The 22958-nt window shown below is 36.6% G+C and overlaps 1 protein-coding gene across 9 annotated transcripts in view; it reads left to right on the top strand.

Moving 5' to 3' along the window:
* The window catches only part of ZFAT (zinc finger and AT-hook domain containing), a 138422-nt gene extending 122396 nt beyond the window's left edge, over positions 1-16026 (top strand). For 7 of the 9 annotated variants that reach the window (XM_026057085.1, XM_026057088.1, XM_026057086.1 and 4 more), the window contains 4 exons: positions 154-272; positions 1828-1954; positions 3759-3889; positions 14778-16026. In XM_026057085.1, coding sequence (XP_025912870.1) covers positions 154-272; positions 1828-1954; positions 3759-3889; positions 14778-15017 — 617 coding nt within the window. In that variant the 3' untranslated portion in view covers positions 15018-16026. Of the gene's footprint in view, positions 1-153; positions 273-1061; positions 1804-1827; positions 1955-2330; positions 2429-3758; positions 3890-14777 lie in introns of those variants that run through there. The other 2 variants (XM_026057091.1, XM_026057092.1) reach the window with 2 other exon arrangements.
* Positions 16027-22958: the final 6932 nt, after the last annotated feature.

The raw sequence follows: 22958 nt of genomic DNA on the forward strand, positions 1-22958 counted from the left end.
TTTTTTTGTGTGTTGGATATTTGGAGAAGGCAAAGCATTTTGAATTATAATTGTGTGGTTTGACAGAAATGTGGTCAAATTAAATAGGTCCTTATTGCCTTGAAAAAGAATTTTTATAAAAAAATAACTTAGCTTATTTGTGTTTCCTTTTAGGTGGCATTAAGTGTCCTGTTTGCAGCTTTGTGTATGGTACAAAATGGGAGTTCAACAGACATCTTAAGAACAAGCACGGTCTGAAGCTAGTGGAACACGATGGGGAGACAAAGTGGGAGGTAAAGCAAAGCTGCCATGGCTTTGGCACTAAGACTTTCTAAATTTCTAGAGAGCAAATAAAGGATGTAGAATAAGAAGTATTTAAAAATATGTTCTGGACTTTTTATAAGATTAGGAGGACATGTGATCTCTTATATGTCCATTTTAAATGCATACAGTGCTATGACTGTTAAGTTTGACTGCTTTAATATCTGATAGGATTAACAAGGTTGTAAGTGCTTACTTTGCTGCATTTTAGGGCTCTAGCTTTAGCTTTAAATCCAGAAAACTGAATTGACCAGTTAAAACATGGTAGTATTATACCAGCTAACTTTTCTGTCATTTGTTCTGTGTTTCCAACTCAAGTCCTAAGTATGCAGCAGTCACCGTATCACTGATTCAGATCAGACCTAAAAAAATTTAAGTTAGACTAAAGAAACTGGGTTATAAAGCAAAAACAACAACACGAAGTTTCTCAGTTTAGGGTGGAGTGGGGCAGCTACCTTGAGGGGTCTTATCCTTTCAAGCTTCCCTCTGTTGTCGTGTGGGTAGCAATTTGTTTTAAAATGAGAACTGTTACTGTTATGTAASTGAGCTGGCTGTAGGTGCAGAAACTGTTGCACAACCACAAAACTCTCTAGAAACTTGTATTAAAAAAAAGACCAGTCGGCAAGCTTACTGATGAATCTTTTCAACTGCCTGAGTGGACCATTACTGGTTTCCAATGAGAGTAAAAAGCCAGAAGTCAACTGCAGTTGACTGACCTCCCCAGTTTGAGACCCATTCTGCTAAATTTCAGGCGTTTCTAGCCCTAGGTGTAGCCCTAACGCATGATTTGGAAGAGTTGTCCTGCAGTTCTTGTTCAACAGTTTTTGAGTATCTGCTGACATGGTGTGAAATCCTAGCAAGCTGTCAGACTAAGTACATTACGGGCAGTTATTCAAAAAAGGAAGGGCAAGTATTTAAAAAGGTAATTCTTTGAAATCTGGTGTCCACATGCATTTCACAGACTGTTTTCTGTCCACTCTTGCTTTTGTCCCCAGACCTGATAAAATAAGAAGACATGAATGTTTCTGCTGTGGAAATGGCTATAAATAAAATAAATAAATAAAAGGGCCTGTCAAAGCAGGAATACGTGTTGATAGCTTGTCTTGAAAAACCACAGTTACGGAAGATATTTTTTCTAAAACAAAATGCCATTTTCAAACTTCAGACGCATTTTACCAGACCTGCAAGGGTTAGCATTCTAAATTACTCTTGCCCAGGAGGTCTTTGCTAGACCTGGTACAACAGAAGTCAGTCGTTAGTTATGAAAAAACTAACTAATAAGGTAACCTTTTAAAACAGCTCTTGAAGTAGAATCCAGGAGTATAAACCTATATGGTGATACCCCAACTCCAGTGAAATCAATAGAAATGCTCATTTTGAATTCTGTTTCACCTGTTATTTCTATAACTCTTATTACAATATTTGTCATACAAAATTTGTTCCTTTAAACTCAGAACTTTCATTGGTCTCTGATTTGCTAAAATGAAAAGGAGATTATCAATGTGTTGGCTGGGTTTTGTTTTTAAGTTAACTGCTGAAGTTTCTGAAGAATCATCCACTCAGTATCTCCATATCACAGAGGCTGGAGAAGATGTTCAGGGCACTCAGGCTGCAGTAGCTGCATTACAGAACCTTAGATATACTTCTGAGAATGGTAAGTTACCTTTTTTTGAAGGTTGCGGTTGAAACACAAGCTACATCCTCTTTTCATAAATCTGTAATTCTTTTGAGTACACTAGGCGATATATGATCTACTGTGAAACTATGAACATGATGAGATTTGTTATCCAGAACTTACTTCTGGAGGTTTATATTTTTCTTTGAAGATAAATAATGAGAAATGGCCATTACACGTGAATTTCTATATCCTTACAACATTAATATTTATCACACACTGTTTTGGACTTTGTTATTAGATGGGTGGAATTTTCTGTACGTATTATTAAATATTTTGTGACATCAGCTATCTTGGCAGAGTAGCTGGTGTGTGTCTAATAGCAATTCTCCAGCTATTTTTCTTTCTGTTTAAGTCAACCTGCCTGCAGAAGTGACACAGTGGAATAGCTCATTTACCATGTTCCTAAGACAATACTAACAAGCTTAATTCTAATGATGCACCAAACAGAAAGTAAGTCAGTCAGTATCACATTGACCAAGAACAAGAAAGGCGTTAAATAATGTTTGCTAAGTGGGAAATAACAAAGTCTGGAAGAAAAGAAAAAATATTCAGATTTCTAAGAGTGTTAAAACATCAGGGAGTAGAATAGGATTTTATGTTTGAGCTTTTCTGTACATACATATATCTGTGTGTGTGTATGYATATTTTTATATACATGCATAAATGCATTTTGCCATTGTTTTGATCTTTATAGTTAATAACATATATATTTCAGAACCTCCCATTTTTAAATTGAATTTTCAAGCATGTTGTAATTAAGGAGGTTAGTGACAATTTCTGTATATTATTTAACTTTTAATCAGTGGGAATTTTGAATGAAGAAAGCCTCCTGAGAACTTTTCTTAAACTTTTATATATTTCAGTTAAAATAAGCACAATCATGCAATAGGCTGTATGTAATTTCAACTTTAAGCACGAGGCTCTAATTTGCAAAGTGAAATAATTTTCTTTAGTACATGCAAGTTCAGGACACTTCTCTGACATCTTCCTCTGGGTAGATATGAAAAACAGTGATATCTTGTCTAAAGGTAGTTATATAGAAAAAAAACTACAGCAAACATTCTCCAGTGCCTGGCTGGCCTCAGAATCTTTCCTTTTCACCCTACTGGAGGAGTGTGAGAGTATGGCTATATGTTTTTTGTAAATTTACTTTTCCTTTGCCAGGTCTATACACATCAAGAGGATTACAAAAAAAAAATGTGGCAAATGTTCTGCTGCTACACTTACAAAGTGATGAGATGATGTCTCTCAAGCAATTAACTTTTTCTCTTCAGCACATTAGTGATAACAGGATTTGGTTTAGGTTGAGGGGAATTACAGATGGCCAGACAGATGGTAAACACAGACATGTAATATACTATGTAACTGTCCTGCTTATAGCATGGAGTTCAGGTTCTGTTTAAATTGAGCTTCTGGCAAGTACACATTTCGATTTGCAAAGTCTTGGAGCTTCCTAATTTACACTTACTGTTATGAGTTGTACCTGTTGTTTGTTTAGTCAATATATTCTTTTAAATCTCTTTCCAATAGGCATAAAAATGAGCAGTGTGGTTTCACTTGCTGATGCATGCCTTCTTCAGGAAAATTTGTTCTGTGAATGCTTTCTGCCATGGATCTATTAYTAAAGTGTCGCGTTATTGAGCTGTTGGAAATTTATAGACAGTTCTGTGAATCAGGGCGAAGGCAGGAGGGAAAAGAGTTTCTGYAGCACTTAGATTCACATAACACTTTTTACATGTATTCTACTTAACGGTCTTACGCTTATTGTCTTTCTGATAAGGTGAAAGACTTGACCCAACAGCTGTGAATATCCTGCAGCAAATCATTGAGTTGGGTGCAGAAACTCATGATGCCACTGCAGTTGCTTCTGTAGTTACCATGGCACCTGGAACTGTAACAGTGGTAAAGCAGGTAAGAGCGCTTTACTTTTCTAAAAGTTGTATTTTGTTTTCATATATGTGTTATGAAATGGGTAGTGTTCTGCAAGGGCTAAATTTTGAATGACCATGCAAGAAAGACACATATAGAATTTTTCCAAACCTAACTTTTGACTACTTGTGTGTATGAATATGTGCGCACACACATGCATGTGTTTATACATGTATACACTTATATATGTGTATACATAGACATATGTATACATATATATACACACACATTTATACATAAAAATAGGAGGGAATATGTGTGTGTGTGTGTGTATATGTATGTGTATATATGCATATATATTTGAAAATATGGCTTTTCCAAGACATTTTCAGGTTTTTTAGACCAACACAGCTGCATTATGGTTGAGCACCTAGTTCCATTATCATCTAAAAGAAACAGAAGTTCCTTGGCATAGCATCCGTCCGCAAACAGAACGGTCTGAAAGGTCCTTTTGGCTTGGGCAAAGCTGTGAGGTGCATGCACAGCAACCGTAGTGCTGTACGTCCATATCCAAAGATGAACCACCATCCTTGGAACGCTGTCAGGTGGTTAATATGAGGGAGAATTGCTGGGTCCTAAAGTCATGTAAGCTGAGGACAAATGAGACTTCTACTCAGCTTCAGTTAGCTCTGCCTTTCTTATGAGGGGTGCAAGACAAGCGATGTGCAGGCATGCAGCAGCTCTAAGAGTGTTGGAGGTGGTCCTTACAGCAGTCTTTTACATGAGACAGTAGTGAGTGTGGCCGCCCACATTTGAGATAGGCTAAATAAAAAAAAGCTCAAGTGATTTGCAATTGGTTGAGAAGATCTGTTTTCGTATTACCATGGAAATTCTCAAAGACCAGAGATAGAGGTCAGTATTCAAAAAAGCATGAATAAGATGACTTGGTAATTTCAGGCTTTCAACTGATAAAGAATTAGGTGACATAATTTGTGGTAGGCAATATAGTTCCTTCTAAAATGAGACAAACCTTGTAAGATACTGGTAGAAATAACTTTAATTTGTGTATATTTTTCTTGAAGTGTGATACCGTGTAGGATTTTGACAGGAATATTTGCACTGTATGATATTAGTAAGGCACTTCTAATGAAGAAGTGCCTTACAAAAATTAAGAATGCCAAGATTCAAAAAAGTCAGCAGTTAAAGGGAAATCATTTTAAATTTGAGATGGCTGTTGTGTATGAACATCCAGCCTCTTGCCCAGTATTTCTTCCTTGCAGTTTTCTCCCTTTCCTGTTCTGGCCAGTGTGATTCCTCCAGGTCTCTGTGCTCGACATGGTTGATAGGTCAGGGAAGTGCATGAAAAGTCTTAAATTCCTGAAGAGTTTAGGTAACTCCTTTTATTTAAATGACCCAAAACTCTGATTTTTCTGAATACTAGGACTAACTTTTGAATTCAATCTTTTTCTGTAATATTGTGGATGTTAAATTCACAGGAATGCCGTAGGAGGGGGGAGTCCATCATCTGTGAAAACACTGTTTGAGTAATTCCTAACCGTACCTCCCAAAAGTCAAGGAGAGGAGGCAAAATTTCAAGAAAATGCGTTTTGAAATGCCCCTTTGCAGCAATTAGCAGATATTTTGATTAAAAATCATATAAAGGTTCCTTTTTTATGAAGAGTAACAGCCAAATTTAGAGACTAAATGGAATCAATAAAGAGGAGAGAGATTTCAGTCCTGCTTTATGTGCAGATTTCAAAACACCTTTAACAGTAGAGCCACTGGCAACAAGTATCCTGTGCTATATATATGACCTATTTAAGTGTGGAGTGGAGAATTAGCCATTGGTGTTTCTCTGTGCTGTTTGTCAATACTATTGAAAACTGTTCTGCCCTTAAAAATGCATGTTTTGTGGCTCTTCTTTTACTAAAAGCCTGAGAGGGAATGGCTCTTGAACTAGCAGCTGTCAATGAGAAACTGCACTTGAGAAATTGCATCATTAAACTTAAACAGATATTTTTAAGTGATTCTTCCTCCCTAAGAATTAGATCTGTTCAGTTTCTGACTCATCTTAAAATCTATCATCTCCCTTGTGTCTCCCATCTGAATTTGTTGGTACCGTTTTGTAAACAAGTGTTTATATTAAAAATTATTTCTCTCCGTCACTTTTTAATCCATGTTTCTAGCTAGCTTTTGAGGTTACAAGCTGCTGAGCATTGATCACTTCTTTCCCTTGCCTGGGAGCTTTCTCTCTCACTTTTGTTGGTCTGATATCAAACTGATATAAGCACCACTCTTAAATCAGCTGAAATATTGAATTCTCAGAGAATCTCTTTGCTACTTTTCTTTTTTCCCTCTTTAGAGCCCTATTAATATAAAATGCCTTTTTCCCCCTAACTTAAAGTTGCAGAAAAGCAAAATTGGTCTGTGAAGAACTGAAATAGATTCAAGCTGAGTGACCTTCTGCTACCTCTATTTATGTTGAATTTTGCTAATAGCTTACTTTGATGTTGTAAGCGCTGTTCTTCTATTAAATGGTTCATGTTTGTGCTGGAGTGCTTACTGATTTCTTTTTCTGGTAGCCTTGGTGCCTTTTCACTTTTCAGTGTGCAGACTTGTGAATTTTCCTTGGGAATATAAAGTGGAAGCTCGCTGACAGCTAGCTGGCTTCTTGATTACCTTTAGTGGGCTTTATGGCAGTAGTGAAAGGACCAAGGGAGGTCTGTGGATGTCTTTGGTTTTTTTTTTTAATTCCTCTTCACACATATATTCTTTTAATTTTCTGTATAAGTTGATCTTTTCTCAATTCTAATTAATTTATTATACAGCTTTTGTTACTGTTCCCAGTTCTTATCTTCACAGCAGAAGATTGCTTCAGAATTATTGCAACACCTATTTTTAATTTGAGGGGGGAAAAAAAAAATCCATAAATGACATTACCGTGACTGTAATCCTCTCCTATCTTAGAACTGACAGCTTTTCTTTTTTCTTTAATAGTGAGTTGCTTTCTGTGGGATATAACTCATTCGTGCCTACTACTTTGTCAGTTTTTAATTATGCTGAGTTCCTAATTGTTAACCTTGAGGTGATCTTAAGACATGTTCATATTTCACTTTCCCACTGGAAAATTTATTCCACACTCTATTCTGTGACCTTCAGCTTCTCTTGTGGATTGTGAGACAAAAAATTCATTCAGGGTGTCAGCAATATATCAGCATCATCTGTCACTAAGTTTCCATTCTTGTTCTCTGATGGCCTCACYGAGTCCTTGCTTAGCAGCTTGGTTCCATTTTTTCCCTTAACATTTATTTAGTGTTCTAATTTTTATGCTGTTTTTTTTTATTATTATTTTAAGCTGTATTCTTCTTCTTCTTTTTTTTTTTTTTTATATCAGTTTTTACCTTCAGCCCTCATTCCTGCTTTTAGGTAACCCTTGCAAATTGCTTTCATATTTCTATATTTACACCAAGAAATTTCTTTTAAATCCTAAATTATTAGAATGCAGAGTTTTAAAAATACTTTTTTGCTGCAAATGTTACGCTGCATTGTTGCTGTCTTTGTCTTCCTTTTCCTCCCTGGAACTTTGCCACGTTACTCTACCCCTCCTTACCTTTCACCCGTAAGAGTCCTGTTCACACTTGGTACCTGCCATTGTATGTGAATCCGGATGCATCAGTATTGCTACAGTCTTCACCCTTTGGCAGTTCCCCTAATCTAGGCGCCCAGACATCTTGTGTGAAGCACTTGCAGTGTCTCACATGACCGTGAGACTTTTCTGTGCAGAAAGAAGCTTTATCTTAGTCTGTGACTCTTTTTCAGTACATTGCTAGATGTTGAGTGTATTAGTTGGATCTGACTGGGGGTTTTTTGACTTATTTTCTGCCAAGTCAGGTGACAGAAACGGTACCATGTTTACCGTGTTCTGCTCTTACCTTATTGCTCCGAGCTGTAGTATGTGGTCTTACTGCATGTATATGAAATCATTAGCGTGCATCATAGTGGAGCTGAAATCAAGATCAGGTTGTCTGAGGACCCGAGCTCCTGAATTGCATGTTGGGACAAAACCACCAATTTTCATTTCGGAAACTTTACATGATTTTATAATAGAAAAGCCTTGACACCATGACAGCAACCAGTCCCAGGCTGAATCAGGATTCAGCTTGCAATTTTAAACCAAAGCTTGCAAAATAGTCCCATTTAACTTAGATTGTGGCTGGAAACTAAGAATTGTTGTTGGCTCCCTACAATAAAAAAAAGTCTGTCTGATAGCAAATATCAGGTTGTGTCACATATGGGAGGCCGTTCACAGGTTGTTTCTAGAGCCTGAAATTGCTTTAGTTCATTCTTCTCTGAGGATCGGTATACCAAGCTATTATCCAGGTTAAACTTTTTCTGATATCTAATTTGGGAGAAATCCTGTTCTGTGACAGCTATGAAAACATGCAGCTGCTAAGGAACATAATGCACATCAAATGCCTGAGAGAAAACCAAGGTGCTAGTCTGACGTTTTACCAAAATGGCCTGAGCATGGCAGAACTCCACACTGAAGTTTTGATCACAGCACGGGACAAGAAGTTTATTCTTGTCTGTTTGAATCCATTTTGGTTGCTAGTTATCCAGGTTGCATCTTCCTCCAAGACAGAGCTAATGAAGATATTACTTAATGGCATGTTATCTGAATTGTTCTGCATGAGGTTACAGAAAGATGCAGTCAGTAATAAAGGGGAGGAAGAGGTGGAAGCAGAGAGTGTTAAAGAATAGCTGGGAAGGAGGCTAATAAATACTTAGAAAAGACAGGAAGTATGGTTCATAGTGGGTGGTAAAGACGGACTGGAAATTGGGAAGGAAAAAGTTCTGCGGGAGCAGAGCATATGGCAAAAGAGGAGGGACTGGAAATATAAAACAAGTCACTTTACTTTCTGTGGACATGTCTCTTTGTGTCCTATTATAGATGTACCTTTGTACCTAAGGAAGGCTGAGGTTTTTTGTTTGTTTTGCTAGTGGAGTCTGTTTACACTGTTACTTATATAGGTGGAGTATTTTCCTAGCTAACTTGCTGAATATAAAGGCAGGGTTGGAGGACCAGTAGTCAAGCCAGTATTACAGCCAAGGTTTGTGGTGTCTGCAGGTCTGCATTCAAAAACCATCAACTGCAAACTAGCTTACTGTATAGTTATTTCTTTCAGTTAGCATATGTATCAAATAAAGACATAATTAATCTTGAAGAAGGAGTTTATTCCAAGTTAAACATTTGCTTGATTTAAATACTGAGTTCCTGTCAAGAAACATTTCCCTCAAGATGAAGACTCCTCGTGTCCTTTTTTTGCAGAGGGGAATCCCATATTCTTTCAACATGTTGTGTCTCTAAGTTATTCTCCAGGGAGAGGAGGTTCAAGGTGCATTTTCTTGGTTTCACAACGTGAGCATCCTTGGATGCTTGTTTTTTGAATCCCGCACTGTATTGCCCAGAACATCAAAAGAGTTGCTCCTTTTTGGTCTGTGTCCATCAGCTCTAGTTTTTGTTGGAACTGTTGCTCTTCCATTCCTAGAGTTTGTTAGCAGGAAATGAGTTCTGTTAACAGGATCCTTTCTGTTAATTTGTTCAGCTGTCATTTATTTTGCTCAAATGCAAGATGTGTTACYTCTACCAAATCTCTATATAAACAAAAGTTAGAAATTGTGTAGGGTCCTTTGTTCAAATTTGAATTTTTCTTTTTGCCTCAAATTACTTTAGATTCCTCARTTTTGGGGGGATTCTTATTCTGTCTTTGCTCTAACAAAACCAAACCAACTCCAAAAAACCAGATAGCCCAACTAACCTATGCCCATGGTCGTCTTCACCACCTCAACTCCCCAACTCCTTTTTTYCCCCCCTTAATTTCTAATTCTTCTGAACAATATATCTGGGTGAGTGCTACTCACAGAAATTCTTTTACCACCTTACTTGTAGCACATTAGCATGTAAAAGTTTTAATCACAAGTACAGGGCCACATATAYTAAGTAGCAGTGATCTAGACAATCTTCTGTCCCAATGAAAGACCTTGCATCTATCCTCTTACATTTTCTTGTGGCTCTAGAGCCATCACTTCAAGCTCACTAGGTTTAAAGAAGATTGTGCCAGTCTTCCTGCAGAACTGTTCTTCCTCATCTGTCCATTTTCTATTTCAACCCCTAGGGGATATAACTCTTTTTCCTGTTATTCAAGCCTAAAAAGCTGGTGTTATCTTCAGGTGGGGTTCATGGGTCTTCCATTTAAGTGGTAGCTAMATACTGCTGACTTACTCTGCATGCTGATTTTAATATGGTCTTTTATTTCATCCACATAGCTAAAATGTTTGTCCAAGCTATCATTACTTTATGCTATGTTTACTCTGATATTCTTTCTTCTGACATTTACAGATGCTGTTTTGCCCCTTTTGTATTAATTCAGAACACAATTCAAAGATTGCTTGTCTGCCCCTCTTGACATCATGCTGTTTTCCAGYGTGTCCGCTTGACCTTCCTTTTTTGCCACATCAAACAAAAGCTTCTGGTTTTCACTTCAAGGCTTTTTACTCAGTTTTGACTTAGTATTCCATCTCTTATTAGTTGTGGAGATTTTGACTCCTACCTTTGCTCAGTCCATAAATATTTAATTGCTCATTACTTTTTCAAACAACTTGCTTAATGCCTTCTTCCATATTGTGCTTAGTTATGGGGATTTTTAATGAAGAGCAATTTGTACCTTGTTGTCTTCTCTCAATTACTCTTCAAAAATATAATGACAGCAATTATCTGTGGTGAGATTATTGGTTTATTGATACTGCAGCCTGTCTCATTTATATTGTACTCCCCCATCTCCTTTTTTCTGTATCTGCTGCTGTCTCTTGTTTTATATTGAAATTACAAAGTCTTTGCGGGCATGAAATATTTCATACATGTAGAATACCTGATACAATACACGTCCTGATCCAAAACACCACGCTAATGTTAACAGTTAAGAGAGCTAATCAGCTATGGAAATCACAGAGAAGACCGATCTTCCTGCTCTATCTGTACCTTGGAGAGTAGGGACAGCTCTATTACTGAAAAGCATGGTAACCTGCTTTCCAGCCTGGACTTGTAAATAATTTGCTCTGAAGAGAACCCACTGTTTCACTAACTAAGCGGTTCTTTAACATGAAAGAAAACAGTGGATTTTCATTGATTTCACTTTTTATTTTATTTCCTTTCATCTTTTTATTTTGCGGTCTCTTCAAGCTCCGGTAAAATCCTACCCTGGCAACAGCCGCTACCTTCAAAATGACAACTGTAGCAATGCACAGCAAAGAGTACACCTCTTACTGTGGTGCCCTACGATGTAAATAGGAGCATCTGCAACCTAGTGTAATTTTGACTTTCTGCAAAATCTGTGCGATTAACCTTTCTTCTTCGTGGTAAACTGAAAGCCAGCTTTCAATCTGAAATCACAGGAGAGATTCTGCAGCAGAATTGGGTCAAGCCCAGCAAGGCTGTTTTAAGTATACTCYGGACTTGAGATTCCTGCCAACTTCAAAGAAATTAAAGTTATTAATTATTTCTCAGAATGACCTCCTAGAATGAGAAAGCAGCTTTACTAATTTATTGTAAATATTTCCTTTTTTCCCCTTTCAGGGAATGGGAAGAAGTATATTTTTCCTTAATAGAGAGGATTCATTTCTCTCAGATTAAAAAAGACTTGCTTGGTCTTAGAGGAAGACACCTCTAAGAGGTACCCGTTTTTGTGTGTCACTTGCATGTGTTTTGACAGTCCTTGGCTATTTGCATTCAGAACAAATCATGAGGTTGTTAGGGAAGTTTTTCCCGCTGGCCTTCGTGAGAGACGTGTTTAGCCCATAAAGAATCTCTCTGCAGGTACTGAGTTGGTTTAATACGCCAGCAGTGGAGAGCTTCAGATTCTCACTGCCGCTCTTTAAACAAGGATAAGCAGCCAGATGCTTTTCAGCTGGCTCTCAAACGGAAAAGAGATCATGGATGCCTGTCTTGAAAAGACTGGAAATGCTAATAAAAGGAATTGAACGTAGCAACTTCATTCATTCTGATGGCAGCTGTCCCACTGTTTCATCAATTTGAGGGATGTAAATTAACGTTTTGAGATTGTTCCCTGTGGAACAATCTAATAGGAACCGAGCTGAAGCATGTAAACACTGAACTTATTTGAAATGTAAATATCCAGAATAATTTAATGTGGTGATTTGTCAAACTAAAAGGATTACAGATAGCTGTCCAAAAAAGATGCTAGAAGCTAGAAACACCAGGAGTGAGGGCATTAGTCTTCTTTACCCTGCATGACAAGGGTTATAAAACCACATCGATAAAGGCAGGTAGGGAGGTTAAATTAACTTTCTTTATTGGCCATTTTCATTTCAAGAGCGTATAAAACTGAATAAGTATTAGATTGCTGCTATTGAATTGAATGAGATTCTGGTTTCACTTCAGTTTTGTGTCAACTGTGCTTTATTTATCTTCTTCTATTCATTATTTATGTACACTCACAAAACTATGCTTAAAATTATTTATGCTTCCTGATTTAGAGTGACTAAAGTGAAACTGTACAAGCTCGTATTCAGACTCTATTGTGCATTCTTGCAGCTCAGCAAATGTAGTCATTTTTATCAAAATGTCGTTTTGGGGGGCTGAGGCCTGCTATCAGAAGATTTTGTATGCTGCGCTAGCACAGGAGCAGTTACTGTGAATTACATAATTAAAAGGCCAAATTTCAGTCCTGCCTATTCATGTATTTGTTTGGAGATCTCTATTATCAAGGGTTTGTGGTTAGGTGCAGACTTGACAAGCTGTGAGATTTTGTTTGCCCTACGGTTTTAACTTCAGCTCCCTATCCGAGCCCCCTGATGACTGGACTTTTGCTTGCCTGTTGTGATTGCCGTTTGTGGATTCTGCGTGGAGCGCTCCGTCGTACAGCGAACGTGCCGCTGCGGCGATTAGCCTCAGCAAGGAGGAGGGCGCACTTGTGAAAGGGSAGTCCTGGGTCTGGATTCACTAAATTCCTATCGCTTTCTGCAGAGCTTGGGTTTCTTTTTAAAAAGGAGGGAGGGCAGGGGCAGAAGCAAGTTAAGAAAGTCGTGTTTCTTTTCATGACTTAGCTCCTTGCTTTTTCAGTAGAGACCCAAGTTTTGCATTAATAAAGGATAATCTTTGGGATACCCATATTGTGACATGGGTTTTTGAGGGCGGTTGCAAATTTTATTGCGTCAAGACAGGCATCCAGCATTACCAATTTTTTGTAAAATGCTGAACTTGAACTTCAACAGGAGTTGCCTATTTTTTTTTTAAGAACATTCAGATAGGCATTGTAAAAGAAAAGGAACATGGAAAGGCCTTCATGCCTATTGTGTAGTTTTATCCCTATAATCTGAAACCCRTGTAACAAAGCCAGAGTCAGCCTCAGTAGGTGCAATTGTGCTGTTGCGTTAAGGTCGACAAAAATGGCAAGATTCTCTTTAGAAGTTAAATCTTTCACTAGATAAAATCCGCATGTATTTCCATCAATATATCACAAGCATACTGACTCGGGGACCTCTAAATAATTGAACACCCAAACATACTTGTTATTGTTCAAGAAAAAGCTTTGTGTAGCCTCATGAATTGAGTGAAAGTGCAAAGTGATACAAAGTCCTAAGGGGTTGCATCTCTCTTAAATCTTCTTGAYTGGACAGAAATTTTAAACACGGAATAAAAAAAGGTAAAGGAAAAGTCAGTGTCGAATGATGGGAAAGGTTGCATAAGAAAAACATCAAGTTAGAGCAATAAGAAAACAAATATATAGAACTCCTTTTTCTCCTTAGTATTCTCTAATCTAAGGAGTCAAACACATGCTTGGAAACTTCACTGTAGTTCTCATCTATCCCCACTCCCCTCTTAAACAGCAGTAAGTACTATTAGCAACAGTACATCTTCATTATGTRCATACTTCATTGTATTTGCACTTGTGGGTGGGTTGACATTTATGATCCAACAAATAAAACAGCCCTCTTTAATGAACACAGTGGTTTTGTAAAGAAATCATCTAACAAATGCCTTTGCATATATCTTGCATACAGAAAAATTGCTCTTCCATTCTCTCCTCAAAAATACATTATTGTATTGTTAATACCAGAGAGACTGCACTTCTTCCATGTGACTTAGTTTTCCGATGTTTTGATATTGGCCGACAGTACTATGCATAGGAATTTGTATGGATCTGTAGAGGAATTAAGATTTGTTCTTGAATTCTCATATGTATTGAATTTTAATAATTCCCAGAGTCAGTTGAACTCTTTTAATTTTGATACCTAATTGTGTTGTTGTTTTTTTATTTTTGATGAGTAGTAATATGTTCATTAAAAATTGTCATTTTTTGATTGTTCCTATCAGTATCCTTTCAATACTATAAAAACTGCTGCCTCACAAACAATGGGTCTTGGAGATATATTTCAGTAATACTTACAGTTCACAATTTTCTAATAAAAGTCCTTTGCTGTTTGCAATAAAATTTTTACTTTTAAGAACAATCTCTTGGCTCAGAAAAARCTGGTGACTGTAGTTGTTTTTGGGATGGTTTTGGATGGATTCTCAGTTATGCTAGAGGAATCRTTCGACTTCAGATTTATTTAGATAACGGTGGGTTTGAATGAATGACTGCTGAGCGATTAAAGATGTCTCCAGAGCAGTACTCCTGGAACTTTGTAGCTGTCTGTGCATATAACTGAGATGCAGTGTATAACATTACAAAATACTGAAAGCAGTAACTCTTACTAGTCAAAAATGTTTACTATAAATTTACAGTGTATATCTGATGTTTTCTCTCAACAAATGATTTCAAATTTCTGTGCTGTATTTGCATTAATCATCACAATAGCCATTATTTATTTGAAGGGTGAAACTTCTATAACCTCTTCAATTTCTTCTTAGGTAAAAGAAGAGGAGCAGTCAGCCAACCACACTTTGATGATTCAAGAGACTCTGCAGCAAGCTTCAGTCGAGCTGTCTGAACAGCATCACCTGGTAGTCTCATCAGATGAAGTGGAGGGAATTGAGACAGTGACTGTCTACACGCAGGGAGGAGAGGCTTCAGAATTTATAGTTTATGTACAGGAAGCTGTGCAGCCTGTGGAAGAACAAACTGTGGAACAATCTGTCCAGGAGCTCTAGGGAACAGTATTCAAAGGGGATGGTTACTTGATTTGTCAAAGCCAAAACTTCTATTTCTTTTCACAACACAGCCAAAAGGAAACATGCTGCCAGATTTTCAATTAATTTGTGAAGCTAAACCTTGTTACTGGATAGCTATCTGGCTGGTTGGATTGTATGAGTAACTTAGGCGTATTATATACACAACCTCCTCAGACTTTTTTTTTTTTTTTTTGGAAAAATGTTCCTATTTTGAGGAAAAAGTATTCTTCCTCTTTTAAGAAGACCTCTCACTTGCTTCATATGAATCCTGAAAAATGTTGTTGGTCACTTCAAAACCATGTTATCCTTCCAATAATGAAACATCTATAAAGGTCAGCCAGCATGTCTAGAGAAGACAGTACATCCCATCTTATAAACACTTAATATATTCTGACTTCACTGGAAACAGGGTTTTTTGTAAAATTATCACAACTTCTTATTTCTGAATATATGCTTAGAATGTGTTTGCAGAGCTGTGGATCTAACCCAAATATGTAAGGCTCAARACTTTAATTAGAAATATACCACAGATGGACTCTAGTTTGTACTTCTGAGTTGATCCTTTGATTTGGGGAGATATTTAAAGCCATATATGATAGTTCTGGGTACTAGTAGGTTGGTTATTATTTAGATAATTGAATAATGCCGACTCTCTGAATCCCACTAAATCAGTATCTGTCCACTACCATACAATGAAACCAAATCTATTTCTCAACTCATTGAAATATTCTTTTGTTTTTAAGAAAAAAATATATTCAAATAATTTGTAAATGCTATAAAATATGTATGTTAATATGTTTTAAAAAGGCAAGTTTGTAAATATATGACTGTGTGAAAGAACTTGTACAAAAAAATTAAGTAAATATTGACAAGAGTTTAGATATTCTTAATTATGCATGTATATAGTTCCAAGTTTTTCTTCCTGGATCTTAAATTGTTTCTGATTTAATATTTTTAAATTTAAGCTATAAAAGTTATTAATTGATAACAAAATTGTCACGCCTCTTTTTAATGCACTAATGTCGGCTTCCTTTTCACAGTTCAGTGAAGTACTGCTTTGCATTTTTCAGTCTGAGAAATGGTTCCTCCAGKTAGTAATCTCTAGTCAAAGAAGTGGCGTAGTGAAGTCAAGGAGGACCTTATGTGACTGGAACTTATTTATGGGCGTTCTGAGCAGAAAAATGGAACAAAGCTTTTGAATGAGCAAATGTAWYGTAGTGAGCTGGTTACCTACCTCTTGTAAATCTGCGGGTTTTTATCAATGTTACAATTGCAGAAGTGCAAATATTTAGTGGTTGTTTCTCCCTTAGCTGTGGTGATAAGGAATTTACCTTTGTTAATGGAAAAGAAATGAACAAATATTTTAAAAGCTAAGCAGAATGAAAATCATTCAGCTTTGATGTAGCTGTGTTTCCTCTGGTTTAATCTTGCAAATGCACAGAAATCCCAGTGTCATTAGGTTTATAGAAATGAAACCTTTTTTGGCTTTTATTGTTACTGGCTGAATGTGGTCACAAATTTGAATGTTGATTTCTTACATATATATAGTGAAACCGACTAGAACTAGCCATAATGGTTTTTAATAACAATTTTACATGATAGAAACTGATGCACCAAATATACCAACTGGGTTAATCTACAAAAGTAACTTATTTTGTAATTACTGATTAAAATTCAGTGCTGATTTGCAAAAAAAAAAGCTCTTTCCATTAGCTAAAAGAGAAGAAAAAACAGTTGCAAAGAACTTTTTTTTTTTTAATTATTTRAAATATTCATGGTCCATTTTCATTTATGAACCACATTTGGATGAACATCATGTTTGTGTGTGGTTACAGATATGTTATTAACAAAACCTTTTTGAATCAATTGAGCAGTGTATTGTATTATTATCTGATGGGGAGGAGAGGTGGGAAAAGTATTATGTCATGTATCACATACAAATTCTTAAGTCAGTTAAGTCGGTTTCCTCCAGATAGACTCAKTACTTCTGATGGAGTACATCTGATGGATATATTTGGAGGTGTGTATTTGGAGGAAGGTTTGGGGTTTTATTTTGTTTATTTTAATTCCAGTATATCACAGCAGTGCCTGCATAATGTAACTTAAGGCTTGACTTGCTTTTTGTTGGAAAGCCCTAGAAGTGTTGCACTTTCTTCTAATTTGAAGAAGGAATTTTCAGTTCATTCTTCTAATTTTTTGAATTCTTCTATAGAGAAATTAAGGAGTCAATATGTGCAAATTATATCATGGGTTTTCCTGTTCTAAATCAAAAACGTTGGTGTGAATTTGCTATTATCCTTTCTATTTTAGAAATATTTTTCAATTCAAGTGATTTCTTAAGTTTCATTTTTCTTTTTAGATGCCTCTCAGCCCAACTTGATTTAGAAATGCAGTGGTTGGAGACACATGAGGTGCAAGTCAGGAAAGATKTTGAGCTGTGTTGACTACTGCATACTGGTTTCTTACCTCCATAATTATTATGTTTTCTTCTTTCTAGAAAACACAACATGAYAGTAATGCTGTGAGGAGATAAGCGCTTTCTCTTAAATGTAAGCCATTGTACTTTATCAAGTGAATGTCCAAAGATTTTTATTAGAAACAGGTTACAGAAGGGACAAAAGCAAGGAGAGCTTTGTTTATATCAAGTGCTCGTTTTGAGAGGCTRCCGCTGTTCCAGTTATCTTTTGTCTGGATTTGGAACCACCAAAAAGGTAAGAATAAAATCTTTTGCTTGACAAACTCTGCTTCTGTTACCACCTTAACAACACAGATGGTTGTCAATGTAGACTCAACTCCTTTTATCCAATTACTCTTTTCTGAGGGGTTAGATGACCTTTTCAGTTCAGGCAGGACAGCTCCTGCTTCTGAAGATGATACCTTCTCCCCACATACTAGTTATTTTTATTAGCATTTACTGCACAATACTGTTTTCCAGTTTTCCTCTTTCTCTGATACCGGAGGARTTGTCTAGCCGTAGGCTGACATCTGGAAAACATTGTTCTTGAAGAGCTTATGCATGCGTTTTTGGGGTAATCAGTGGGCTAACTGATTTGAAAGGCCGAAAACGCATCAAAGGTTTCTGGTAATGTGCTGAGCACAGAGGTGAGACAGGTCTTTAGAATCATGCAGAGATTTAAACAAAAGGAAACTCTAAATGATCTTATTGACAACAGAGTTGTATTTAATGAATGGTAAGTACATGRTGCTTGAACCTGACATCTTTTGGTCTCCAGGAAATTAACAGACACGCTAATTCTGGAAGGACCTTATGCTATGGAACAGAATAAGCTTGTGTGCATAAAGGGGCAAATTTGAACCTCACAGGACAAAAGCCACTGGAGAGGATTTGGGGCATGGAGGTTGCACAATTTCTTCCATCCCTTTCTAATTTATTATTTCAGCAGAAGGTAGTTTTTCCTTTCCAAGTAGAAAAGAAGGTGGGATCTGTCTGTCTTCCTGATGTGGTTTGGTTTCTATAGCAATTTGTGTTGTCTGTCTGTCTGGATCCCAGCACCATTTCTTCATCCTAGTGGTTTTTAACCAACAAATGTAGCATCTTAAGTCATAGGAAGCTGGACTAGCAGGGACTTTGTCCTGGATCTGTATTACTTATCTGGAAAGTACATGGAAAAAAAGGAGAGAAGGGATATGTACTTCTGCTTTGCTGCTTTTTCCTCAAATTTTGGCTTGTGTGAAATCACAGCTTGGGCAATGTGTGCAACAGGGATGATAGTGTTAGACCAATTTTCTTACTATAAAAAAAGAATTACATCCCTTGAGTATATATGCTTGAAATAAATGCTTTTGATGGCATGTTTTTAAACAGGATTACAGAAGTGACATTGCTTGCAAGTTTGAGATTTTAAAAATCTTTTAATAAATTTCTTTTAAGGAGTCTTCTAAATTACAAAGTTCTGAGTCCACATACAGCATCTTAGCCCTTCCCTATATGGGACTTAATCCATTCAGTCTTACTAGAGAAAAATACTAATGCTTTCACCTTCCCATAAATTAGCTCGCAAAATGGACATGTACTTTAAAAAAAAAAAAAAGTGAATCTCAAGAATGAGCAAGTACCTTTAGCACAGTAGAGAAAGTGGCAACAAATAATATTGCAAGATATTCAGATCTCCAAAGAAATGTTCTGAGGTCCTAGTGGGCAAAGAATTTGACATATGAGTGAACCTCCTGGAGGTGTGTTCAGCTGCAAAATAAGGACTTGATTTTTGGCGTCACCTCCTTGTGCCTTCTTGGCAGCTCTAAATTGTTGAAACTTCAATGAGATCAATGGAGATATGCAAATTCACCAAGTGAGGAAGATTTAAGTATATGGCACTTCTGAAAATCAAACTCTTGGAATAAAAGAGTACTTACTGAATAGTCAAGACTGAAAATTTTAGGAGATCTTCCTTTTTTTTTTTTTTTTTTTTTTTTAAGTTGGACCTGATCTTAAATGGCAGTAGGAGGAGAACTGTCAACCAATCTTGTGCCTTAAAAGACTACAAGTATGTCTTTCAAGACAAGTCTCGTCTTTCCTTTTCTTGCTTAAGTGGGGAATTGTATTTCTGTAAGAACAACAAAGCCAGGCCTGACTGTGCAGCTAATATTTAAATTGAAAAAAGTATCAATTTTCATTCTGTAATCTTTTGAGCTGAAAATAATGTTGATTGTTATTGCAGTATATATAGCAGAGTTGAATGAAATAGTGCTGAAACTCATAGTATATGAGATTGGTTTAGTTTTTTGTGCATTTGTTTTCTTTTCTTTTTTACACTAATTACAGTTCCTGCCTTTTTGTAGGTGTATTTGAGCTATATCTGAAAGTTTAAACAGAGAAGGACATGAACTCACTTGGATACTACATCATTAACAAACACATACTTTCTTGCAGTAATGCTAATTATGTATTCGTTGCTCATAACATGATAAACTGCAGATTTTTTTTTTCCTTTTATAATCTGATCACAGTGAGGTTACTGAGTTACACTCTACATGTCTTGACAGCTTCTCAATTTGCATTTCCAGCTTTCCCATCATTAGGAGACATCATTTCCATCAATAGCAGCACGGCTGCATTGTCTTTCTTTTTTTTCTTCTTCTTTTTTTTCTTTTTTCCTTGAAATGAGGACAGCTTTTCATCTTAGAAGACTTTCATGTTTACTCRGTGGCAGAGATGCATATTGGCACATCCTGAGAAGATCAAACTTGATGTTATGACATAAATATGTAGGGTCATATTCACCCCTGGCATAATTCCACAAAGTCCAAGTAATCAGTTAAATGATCTTTCATGTGTCCCTGTTCTCAACTGACTGTATTGGGCTTTAGTGATTAAAAGCAACACCATGTATTTTAAAGGACAGTGCAAATTGCAGAGCCATTGTTGTATATTCCTAACAAGAAATTTTGTTTGAGAGGTCCATTGTGTTCTCCACAATCAATATCTGCAAGGTCATTGAGGTAGCAAAAAGAAAGCATCACGTGTTTCTCTCTTGCTAACTACTAATGGATAAAAATGTTCTGCTTATATGTAAACATATTTCTCTTCAGTCCTGTATGAAGCAGATCCCAGTGCAAACTCGCCATCCCAGAATGAGTTTCTCAGAAAGAGGTGCCAACAACAGACCTGATCACCTTTTCTCTAGATTAGCCAGCCAAAGGTTTTAGAATATGGAACATGTTGATGCTTATGAGAGTGATTTGCCTTATTGATAAAATTCCATGAACTACTGATACATATTTGTCAAGGCTGTACAGATCCAGTCCTCAGTTACACTGGAGCAAGAAGTTCAACAGGATGATAGGAGTACTAGAAAGACATCACTGCTGCTGCCACATCAACTGGTCAACAAGTAGCTCCAGCTAGACAGTATATTCCAGCTCGGATAGCATTATRTTCAGGAAGAGCCTTTAACTGACGAGTTAAAGAGTTGCTTGCTTATGTCAGTGCAGCTACCTATTTTCTTCTCTCCCAGCTATATCTAAATGAAATGTAAGGTGCCTAATAAAAATCCTAAACAAATATGTAAGCCCTTTGGATGAGGAGAAGGGTTGGAGATGGTTATCCTACTTAAAAATCTTCCTCTTATATGCACTCATAACAGAAGCAAACCAATGTGAGATATCTTTATCTCACCTTACTCCACAGTCTGAAATGCTAAGGAGCTCAATGCAGATGAGTCTGAATGTGCTGCATGGGCACAGTTTTTATGTTTGTTCTGTCCTGTCTGTTGCTAATTAGTTCTGTCTCCAGTATATGGCTTTGTAGATCAAGTTTGTGAAATCCCACACAAACTTGCAAGCTCATGGATCGCAGCTCTATTATATTGTGTAACTAGAGCTGTAGGTGTTTACTTAGTAGGGCCTGATGAAACTGGATTAGCCTTGCAGTGTCAGTCTGATTGGTAGTGTTATTTTATTTTATTTTATTTTATTTTTTAACTCTGGTGATTTTTCGCTAAATTCAGATTGTTCCATGTCAGCCCACAACTTTAGCTATTATCCATATTGTGACTCCTCAGCAATCAAGAGAGGAAGCAAGTAAGAGCTAAAGATTACTGAAAATATTCTTTGAACTTTTTTCCCCCCCYCTCTCTCAAATTGGGTTAACATAAGTTGCCCAGGTGATGATGCCAAGTGCCCATGTCTACAGTGCTCAGAAGTATTTGAAAGATTCAGCCAGAGGAGGAATGGGAAAGGCTTAGTGTGATTAAAAAAAACTTGGAATGATTAGTTGTTGTTGAGCAAAAGAAGTATTAGGCCAAATACCAGGATTAATTTCCTATTGGGAAGAATTATTAGATTGTAAAATAGTACTTAAAATAGTACAAGCTCCTCTGCTTGAGTTATTTTATTATTGCACCAAGTAAAATATAAGGCCTTCAGACTTATCCTGGTGGGAAGATTAGTGCAGCTGACCTCAAAGATTTCTCTTAGCCCTCAGTTTTCTTTGCGTTTAATAACAATAAAGGAGAAGAAGAATGACATGACACCTGTTTAGTATTCAGGGCCACACCTAACAAGGATCCTTTTCAGACCTTACTCCTTTAAGACATTGACGGAATCTTAAATAAGAGCAAGATTGTCACTTATATATTCTTACTCTTATGTCACTTATTCTTCATGAAAAGTCCAGTGCAGGACTTGAAGTGAATAGTGGTTGCCAGTGAAGTCTAAATGCAGAAAATGCACAGCTCTGACAGTGCTATAAATGACCTTTTTATTCTCTATGAAAAATATTTTTTTACAGCCTTGTTTGCTAAATGTGGATGGAGAGGGAAATTGCATTCAAAACATTACCCAGAGGTCTGCCTGACTTCTTGAAATGCTGTAAATTTTTCTGAAAAGCTGGAAATAACTTTATGAGCCTAGGTAAATTCAGAAGGACTTAAAGGTCTTTGGTGTTTTGGAAAGAAATCAAACTATTAATGGAATTTATAGAGCAAGCTTTTTTGTGTTTTTTTTTTCTTCAGTTCAAAGAATATTATCTTCTGGAGAATAAGGGGTCATTTCGTGTCCTACCCCTAAATGAAATACACTAAGTATATTTTACAGGCACACATAAGATGTATAAAAACTAGACTGTAGGAGCTACCTCATTCATAATGTTATTTATGGGCTAGCAATAGAATAAAGGACAAAATATCACAGTGGATTACAGAACTAGTCAACATCTTTAAATTTTTTTATGGAAATGGTCTCCTTTTTTGATTAGCCTTCATAGCATTTATTTTGCCTGTAGCATTTGGAGTGAAAATACTTCCTGGTAGCTCAAAGCTGGACAGACTTSGGGCATTCAAAATTGAGTACAGACCTTTTTGGTGCTAGATAACCTGTTCAAATCCATCTTCAATTAGTTGTAGTCAAATATTTTCATCATCTAATGGTAATTGAGTAAGTTAGAGAGTTTGAATCCAGGGT

The sequence above is a fragment of the Apteryx rowi genome, unplaced genomic scaffold (genome assembly GCF_003343035.1).
Source record: "Apteryx rowi isolate R43461 unplaced genomic scaffold, aptRow1 scaffold_136, whole genome shotgun sequence".
Classification (NCBI taxonomy): domain Eukaryota; kingdom Metazoa; phylum Chordata; class Aves; order Apterygiformes; family Apterygidae; genus Apteryx; species Apteryx rowi.